This window comes from Morone saxatilis, unplaced genomic scaffold (genome assembly GCF_004916995.1).
Source record: "Morone saxatilis isolate NCDOM2014 unplaced genomic scaffold, NCSU_SB_2.0 Contig2, whole genome shotgun sequence".
In the NCBI taxonomy this organism is placed as follows: domain Eukaryota; kingdom Metazoa; phylum Chordata; class Actinopteri; family Moronidae; genus Morone; species Morone saxatilis.
The window spans coordinates 25,014,813-25,024,527 of NW_023339762.1; the positions used below are offsets into that span (position 1 = coordinate 25,014,813).

The following is a 9,715-nucleotide window of genomic DNA, read 5'->3' on the forward strand; positions in this document are numbered from 1 at the left end:
AAGAGAGAGAGAGAGAGAGAGAGAGAGAGAGAGAGAGAATTACCCAGAGTCCCTCTCTACTGCCCAATCAATCAATATGTTTGATCTGCCATTTCCTGTCTGGCTGTGACCCCATTTTAACTGAATGATCAGACAGAGGGCATCACAAACTGAGCTGGGTTTTCTTTAGGTTTAACAATAATGTTGGTATGAAACATCTGAGTGTCCTACAGCCAGATATAGATTTTTATATATATTACCTATTTAATTATATTAACCATGACAATGTTTTTCCTTCATTGGTCACTACTGATGTTTGTAACAGAGCCTCACTGGTAAGTCAGGGGGAAATAATAGTAATATATTTCTGCCAGTAAGTAACAAGAACATGCACTACAGATATTTGTTGTACTTTAGAAACAGTTACATACTGTAGTTTCTCCATTAGTCAGCAAGGACAAGTGTAAAATGTCCCACTTCATACATATCTGGGTCACAATTCTTTAAAACAGAAGTTTAAAGGATTCTTATTAAAGATATTTGTTTTGTTTTCATGTGAAAAAATTAATATATCATTATCAGATTTTAGAACAAAATTTCTGACTTTGACACTCCAGTGGTTATTATAGTTTTGTGTTTTTCATGACATTTGATCTTTATTTCGTTTTTAATTTTTGTTTTGTTCCCAGAGTGGATTTACTCGTTTCGGTTTAGTTTTTAATTGTTAAAAAAAGTTAAAAGTTTTAGTTTTTTTAAATAATAATATGGGGGGCTATTTGTCAGGGGCACACATTTAAGATGTGATGTAGAATAGTTATTACAATACAAAAACAACACTTTGTGAAGGCAATTAATTCACAGTCTCATGCATGTTGTTTGGCCAAATTTTACCAAATTGACAATTGTTTTTATTTTCATTTCAGTTAACTAAAATGTCTTTTCACACATAGTTTTAGTTTTTCATTTTGTTTAAGTGAACTATAACCTTGAGTTGTAGAATGAAAAACACACTTTGGCACTGAGGCAAAGTAGGAGGCTCTATTGGCAGAAATGGATTATAATATAATATTGATTGGTATGTTTGCATTAGTGTATAATCAACTGAACATAGTAATAATTATGTTTTTGTTCCCTTAGAATGAGCCGTTTTTATCTACAGACACCGTGGGTGACCTTCCTTGGAGTCCACCATGTTGATCGCCATATTTCTACAGTAGCCCAGAAGGGACAAACCAAACACTGAGTGCAGACAGGGGCGTAGTTTCTCCTTCATGCTTGGAAGGGGAGGGTGAAGCAATGGAGTTGCGATCTGCAACTACACCGCTAGATGTCACTAAATCCTACACGCTGGTCCTTTAACTGTGTGCCATTATCTAGACAGACTAACGGCGACTCACCTGCCGTCCATAGGCCACCTCCACGCTGTCCAACGCACTTCTTCCTGGAGCTGTCACTTCACTCACAAAGCTGGGCTGCAATAAACAACAGAGGGCTTAAAATACACTGCACACAAGAAAGTAGAATTTCTAAAAGGAAGTTAAATTAAGTTAGAAACAGGCACGCCAATTATGTGAATGAAACTGTTAATTATCATCACTAAGCATTTTAAATGAATCCTCTGCATACTGAATATTTCCAGCGCCGACACAAGGACAACCTGTCCACAGTGTTTTCATGCCTGTTGCCCAATGCATGCTGGGATAGGCTCCCACAGGATGACACACAAGATGAAAGTCTTTTAGGGAGAAGATAAAAATAATATCTACGAGTCTCAGATGAAACAGTTATTCTGGTTAGTTTAGATGAGTGGGTAGATGGCTACGAGTTCACACAGTGTCAAGAAATCAGCTTGAGAGACTTACAGATATAACATACTTAAATATTAACAACCGTTAGAAAGGAATTTAAACCTCAGTAGTCCCAGCAGCTCGTGTTCTGCACACTCGAAATAAGCTTCCACATCAGGTGTTATCTAATGTGAGAGCAGACTAGGTGTTTTTTGTCTCTCGTTTTAGATCTTTAGTCATCTCCCCTTGAACTCCCCTTCTCCCTTCTCCTAAACCAGCTCTGTGCTGTGTGTCCCTTACCTCCACATCTTGACTGAAGTCCAGCGCGTCCTCTCCTGCTCCGAGTAGCGTGTGCAATACTCTCTGCTTCACCTGCTCCCACTGGACCAGCATGGACTCGCGGTGGTACTCCTCAGCCAACAGGAACGTCTAAAAACACGTAAAAGTGGGAAACAGGTACACAATCATACTCAGTGTATTTACAGCAGGAGGTTTGACTCTGAAGACAGATTCATGCTAATTATTAGTGATTCCTTTATGCACCTACAGTATTTTCCACACACACATACAGTGGGCATCAGGAATTAAATTATAGAATTTTATAATTATACATAATTTTATACACAAGATTATAGCAGCCCCGACAATCTAGAGGACATGCAGGCCGCACACAGAAGCACACATGTACATTATGTAAATTGGGCTTACCTATGACATTCACTCACTCACCGGATTTAGCAGCAGACCCTGTCAAGATTGTACTACTCCACCAGGACACAGTGCAGTTTATTTTAACTCTCCATAGAGACTTAAAGTGAGATAATGGGAACGTGAGATAATTGAATCTTCCAGTCTCCAGCGCAGGGAGATACAAATGTAGACTAGAGCTAGAACTAGAGCTACCATTTCCATGGTTAACTTGGTCACTGCTTGGATCACAAACAGTTTACTGTACTTTTAACATTTCTGAGTTGCATAGCAGCGATTTATCAACTATGATCAAATCAAGACTCTGAAGTGGAGAAAGATAAATCAGAGGTAATATATTTTTAAAAAAGTGTCTCCATTATATGCTGTTTGTCCACTAAAGACTTTTAAACTGGTTTATTTGTTAGCTGTAAAATGTTTGCTTAAAACATATCTCTCTGCACAATTCTTTAACAGTCGCTAGAAAGAACATTTTGTTATTTTGGATCCAACAAAAAGGTTGTGGCCCCACCTTATAATGGACTATATTCCCAATGAATACATCTCATATGTGCTTCACTCCACAGTGGACTTTTTCTATGAAGTTTGGGACCCTTACTTAGAACTACTACTGGATCCATGCTGTCATCTTCCTTATAGCAAAGGTTTTCTAAACCGGCCTCGCCTGTCCCTAAGTTTTCCTTCTTTGTTTACAAAATTATTTATTTCTTTGATTTGGCCTTTCTCTTTGGTAGGTGAAGGTTGGGGATGTATATAATGCCAATTATTATTTTTATTTCTTATTCTTAAAAATTACATTTCATGCCTCAGCTGTTAATGAAAGTTATGCGTTTATGAAAGATAATAAAAACTGGCTCACATATTGTTATCAGATTTTTTTAACTTTCAAATATCCATATCAGTATCTGTAATATAAATGACAAAATAAATAAATACAAATCTAGGATTGGCATCCATGTCCATGTGTGGCTGCTGTGAACTCATACTAAATATCTAATTTAACAGTCCAATAGCACATATTTAATTTGATGTAGAAGGTACAGCAGTCACATAGAAGTCTCCTAGAACATCTTTAACATCCGCTTTCTTTTTAATCTTCCGTGCATTTGAGTTTTCCACCCTTGCACACAAGTATTTTTTTTCCTCTCTCAGGGAGCAGAGAGAGATAATGGGAACGGCAGCTAATTAAATGCAGGGCCTATTAGCTCTGCACATCAGGGAAGCCATTTCAAAACCAGTCCCTAAAGGTTCACACCAGAAGGACTTTTAGATCACAGCAAGCGGAAATTACTACAAAAAATGGGTTTTTAAGTGTTCCTACATTGTGATTGTTCATCCACACCAGAGTGCTGAAAAGATCTGATTTTGTAAAACTAAATATGATGCAAATAAAAGAACCACAACTGTCTGTGATAAGAGAGTCTAATGACTGCATCCTGTCCTTAAAAATAAAATGAAAAATAATTATAATAATACTCTGATGAGGGTTTTGTAGGCCTGTCTGAGTCTGGAGGGGCCTTTGAACTGGTTTTTACTACTGTAGGATTCAGATTCTGTCATCCATCTGTGGCTCTTTTTTCGGCCTGAGAAGCAATCAGACACTGGGCAGATACTGACCCTGCGGCGAGACTCCTCGATGGCTGACAGGAGGGCGTTGTCCCTCTCGTTCTTCAAGAAGCCCTGTGGACGGGGTAGAGACAGACAGACAGACGGAGAGATACGAGACAAACGCAGAGAGAGAAACAGAGAGAGAAAGCAGGAGACATTAGCCTAGGCACTAAAAAACAAAATGAAGCAGAGATAAACTGTACGCAGGGAGTTCTAGGGGGACAGATTTAGCAGGCGCACCATCATTTGCTCTCAGGGAGATAGAAGCTGCTTCTCAATTTTCCATCCTATTTTTCTCTGCCCTTCCTAGACGTGTGCAGTCCCATGCACTGTCAGGATTAGTCAAACGTATGCTTGCTGTTTTATATAGGCGTATAGGCAGGCCAGATAAGTGTCATGCCATTTTGCTATGAGACAGCAGTCAGCATAGCCTCCATTTTGGTGTCAGCTCAAGATGGCTGCCCCTGCATACATACAACTCCCCTTCCTCTGGCTCTTCCTACAAAAACCGTCATTATTCACATCCTAATCAACTGATAATAAAATCACTTGTCTTATATACAAGATCTGAGCTACCGAGTGAGTACTTATGTCACAACTGGAGCGTGCAGGAGAGAACACGACAGCACCCTTCAGAAAGAAAGTCGGAGAACACGGACGCACATAAGGGACAGACATCTTGAGAAAACACCAGAATGGTTGCTACGCTGTATGCATTTTGTCAACGTCCTCTTAAACCACTGGCAGCGTTACAGTATCAAAAAATACAGAGTTGATGTAAAATATTTTTCTAAACACACAGACTGATTAATATATTATTTCAATTGATCATTAAGACAAGACGAGATGTAAAAATAATGCCAAGTAGTTTACAATTTACCAGACCTAGTTGATGTCTTAATGACTTAGTTTCACCAATAGGGCTCATTCTTTCTCGAGTAATCGTTTAGTATCAAATGTCTAGTTTTGTCCAACCAACAATCCATAATCCAAAGATATTCTACTTATCAATACAAAAAACATAAAGTAAATCCACCAATAGTAGAAGCTGGAAGCAAAAATTAATAGTTTATCAGTTAAAAATTCAAAACAAACAAAGACAATCAAAAACACCCAAAAATGCATCATTATCTTTTAAATGGTTTCCCTTATTTTAAACCCTTGGTTCAAAAACCCACACAAACAATTAGTTTGTAAAATCATTCGAAATTTTTTTTTTAAAAGTTGGTAAATGTCAAGAAGGCAGTCTTTTAATAGAACATATTAGTTACCATGAGCTTTTGTATACAGTAGATCTTTGGTCATTCAACTGAACACAAAGACAATGGCCTGCTTTTGCTTCTATTATCAAGTTTAACCCAGATTCTTGGTCAGCTTTGTTGGAGGTCGACGCACCAGCTGAGAAATGTTGTATGCAAATTTGCATTCCTGAGATGTAAATGAAAATACTAATGCTCCTTATTATGCAAGAAGGCCCTGAGATAGGCTGCATTCTTAGAGTTTATATAACCACAGGCCTTCTACCTCTGACATAATAAGTCTCTTAAGTTGGTGGAAAGTGGTTTTCTCTGTGAAACAGGAGCATTTTAATTCATTGATGACATTTTTGGAACCATCTGTCCTTGGGTCTGAAGTATGTAGGATCATTTTTGCTCGAAGAACAAGCACCTGGTGAGAGAGACACCATTTCTCTGAGCCGATTAGAGATCATTCTGCTCTACAGGGATGTGGGTGCTCTTGGCTTCCCTCCTACTTCTATCTCTCCTCTCCCCCGTGTCCCTACCTCCCCCTCCACCTCCACCTGCTCGTTGCACTGCCTACTCCAGTCTCATTTCCTCCCCTTCCTTTCTTTCCGAGCTCTCAGCCTTCACCTCTGTCTATCATTGCATACCTCTCCTCTTTCACTCTCGTCCCTCTGTCCTGACAAATGAAAACACATTGGAAGCATGAAGGTTCGCTGTGAAGATGAATAACTTCATGAATACCACAAAACAAGTGAATAACTGATAACTATTGCACAGTAAACTAAACTCTACCAATTCTAGAAGCGTGTAAACACAATGTATGATCTGTCTGGACAAATTAACCCTGCCATAACATATTATGCTATCAATATGCAACCAAAAACATATTCTTGACCTGGCTCACCAACTGAAACTGATACTGATGAAGTAATTAAATACCCTGGTACGTTCCTGAGAAACAAAACAGCCTTTGAATTGCAGTAAGTGGTTTTTAGTCCAAACCACACAGTACTGATGAAAATAATATTAAGCATAACGTATAGTGTTGGTACTATGACTCACACAGCAGCACAGTGTGTTGTGCAACAGTTTAAAGGGGCACCAACTGTGTTAGCACAAAAGGCTATATAAATGATCTAGATACTGAATTATAACTTTAAATTATTTTAAATATATTCATTCTATTTCGGCGCATCATTTTTAGAGAAGGAAAACAGTAGCTAATAATTGATTGATTCAGTCTCATGAAATACACTAAACTATTCATTTAAAATTCAGATTAATAATTAAATTAATACCTACAACCAAAATACCCATATAAATAGCTTAAGTGGAAAGACTTGGAGTTCTAGTTAGATATAAAGTAAATTAGTAAATTTTAATGTCGCTTAATTCCTCACCTGAGGAAACCAGTTACAGCTCAACAGTGTCTTTGTAATATTGTAGAGGAAATCTGGCAGGAGAACACATAGCTTGAAAGTGACACACAAAAAAAGAAGTCCAACCAATTGTGATATTCTACTGCTGAAAATAGGACAGTGGTGTATTCTGTTGCTGCAGGTGTGTGCCTTTACATTGCAAAATAACTCATACGGCAGTGTACCGTGGGTTTTACTTAACATTTCGAGCAGCAGCAATTTGCTAAAGGCTCTAAATGGGTCAGTAATGTGCCTTAAAATTTAAGAAACAGCAATCATTCAGGTCACAAAGTAGCACTGAAAAAGACAAGACCAGTCAAGCTTCAGTCTGACCCAATTCGGAGGGGAAAAGATTCGGTTCTTATGTGGTGAGACAATTATACAGTAACATCTCTTTGGAAAGTGTTGTGATGTCGGTGAAATGCAATTTACTTTCAGTTTTGCAGTCGCATGTTGTAACATTATCTGGCATTATGGAGGCTAAAACGAAAAGGTGCAATTAGTCTTTATACTTAATACTATTAGTCTATTTGAATCAATTTAGGATGGATCTGAGTTCCTCCCTTCCCATTTACCCCTCTCGCCCATTTCTCATACCCTTAGTTTCCCTTCCGCCCGCTTCCTCCTTCCTTCTCTCTCTCTCTTTGAACTCTCTCCATCTCACTTTTTTCCCAGGAGAGGCTGAGAATAGGTCTATATTTAACCACTCTAACCAGAGGAGAGCTTAGGTCAATGCTCACTGGAGAGCTGCACTGGAAAAAAGGAATAGAATAGTTGTAACAGAGGCTTATCTACTACAAGAGAACAGTAGACTGTATTAGTCATTGGTGATGACTCTGATTATTATTCCAGTAAACTGGAAGCGGAGCTGTTCTTTCCAAAAAGCACCCAAAGCAACGCTGGATAACGCTGTTGCCTCAGCATTTTTAACTGAAGTACAACAGGAGGCAAAGATATTTCATTGCTGTCATATTGTTGCCAGCTGCACTTGTACTGCCAAAGACTTTGCCTATACAACATTTTTTGTGCCAAATGTAAATTGACAGCTTAGGCAACAACTGAGGCCAAAATTCCCATTTGTCTGAGATTGAAATGCTCTTTACTTTTACAAGAAATAGCCTCAAAATGTTAGCGTTGGGGTGGTATTACTTTAATATCTTAGCTTTATTTGATAGGATAGCTTAAGATGGGCAGGAAAGGAGGGAGAGAGAGATAAAGAGGAGGGATGAAATGCAGCACAGGGCCACAGGTCGGATTTGGCCGCTGCAGCAAGGACTCAGCCTTGGTACGCTGGGCGCCAGCGCTACCAGGTGAGCCACCAGGCCTCCCCCGGAGAAAATTACTTCAAATAAAAAATAACAAAGGTAAAAAAAAGATACGGATTTTACATTTTTCATCTTATTTTTTAAGGCTGTTACGAAGTTTGGATATTTCTTGCTTAAGGATTGCGTTTTATGGAGTAAGTAAAACATTGAAGAAGCAACCAGTTCTACTAGAAGCTTTAATCACAGAAAGGCACAAGATCCTTGTTGCCAACGTCACAACTGCTGTGTAATTCTGATTAGTACTAAACAGCTGAAAGACTTGGCATGTGAGGCATGTTATTTAGTCTGAGACACACTGTACCCAGCATTTCACACTGATGACGCTTTAATTCCTCCTTGCATTCATTCCCAAATGGTAAACATAAAATAGAGAAAAACGTCATATTAAAGAGCCATGCCGAAACATTTGAGAGCACAGAAAGAAAGAAGACATATTAGCAGAAGACAAATACGCACTTATCACTTTGTACCATCAATTCATGTTGGGCAATGGAGTTTATCTAAAGATGTACGGTTTCCATTGCCCCACCCCTGTATTGTGTATCCTCAGAGATCTGCAAACCACTGTGAACACCCACAGCCTGCTGGCCAGACAGCCCAGAAGCTTCTACAGGAACAGGAACACAGCCACAAAAAAGAATTTAATAATTATAGATGAATCAGGAAATACAGAAAATTACTGTTAAATAGAAATAACAGATGTGCGTCAAGAAATAAAAGCTGAGCTGGGTGAAGAAGGAGAGGCCATTCTGCTGCCTTCAATTAAAAAAATACAACTGATCGAAGTTTCAACCTTTATCTCTAATTTCTGCTACAATGTGCAGATTTTATTAAAGACCAGTGGACATCTGACGGTGTCTCTAAAAATAAAACCCTTACTGTAAGTCAAGGGAGAAATATGTCCATAGTATAGTAATAATCACGTAAAATCCATCCTTTAACAGGAGTGTATGCGGTGAGTGTGTGTCTTCGAATACGTGTTAACATGCATGTGCTCATCCTCCGTGCCGGCACACACCGGCCCTCGTTCTCTTCGCCATGGTCGAGATTGTCACACTGAGACTGCGCCTGAATGCAATCTTACAGTATGTTCGAGGAAATCAGCAAGTCGGATTTTTCACCCTTTCGATCTTGCTTCATGCTTATTACACGCTACGAGATATCGTGTAGACATACATGGTGTCAAAGAATCTAAAGGCGACATAAGGACACGGTCAAAGAGCAGTTAAATGGGGAAATAAAGACTGGGAGCCTTGCTCTCTGTGCCAGCCATCGTGAATGTAAGAGCAGGAGGCTTTCTGTCCTCATTTGCCATAACACAATGAGCCGGCCAGTGCCCGAGTGTGCGTGTGTGTGTGTGTGTGTGCGTGAAACCCCACCCTTTCACCTCTTCACTTCCTGTGTTGCAGAACATATATACTGAAAGTACTACAACATATATATGTGCATATATAGAGATAGTGATGTTTGCCTCCAATCATTAACAATCATTTTATACAATCATCATCATCATCATCTCCGTGGGCGCCGTAGAGCCACAGACAACGTAGCATAACCAAATAAGAGATGGAAAAAGAGAGAGGTGACAGAAAAGTGTGTCAGACAAAGCACATGCCATGTCTGTGAGTGGGTGTGTGTGTGTGTGT

The 9,715-nt window shown here is 39.1% G+C and overlaps 1 protein-coding gene across 1 annotated transcript in view; it reads right to left on the bottom strand.

Moving 5' to 3' along the window:
• Nucleotides 1–9,715, bottom strand: part of nup93 (nucleoporin 93) — a 28,209-nt gene that overhangs the window by 10,601 nt on the left and 7,893 nt on the right. The window contains exons 4-6 of the mRNA XM_035665767.1: nt 4,092–4,154; nt 2,067–2,195; nt 1,377–1,451 (exon numbers count right to left, since the gene is read on the bottom strand). Coding sequence (XP_035521660.1) covers nt 1,377–1,451; nt 2,067–2,195; nt 4,092–4,154 — 267 coding nt within the window. The remainder of the gene's footprint in view (nt 1–1,376; nt 1,452–2,066; nt 2,196–4,091; nt 4,155–9,715) is intronic.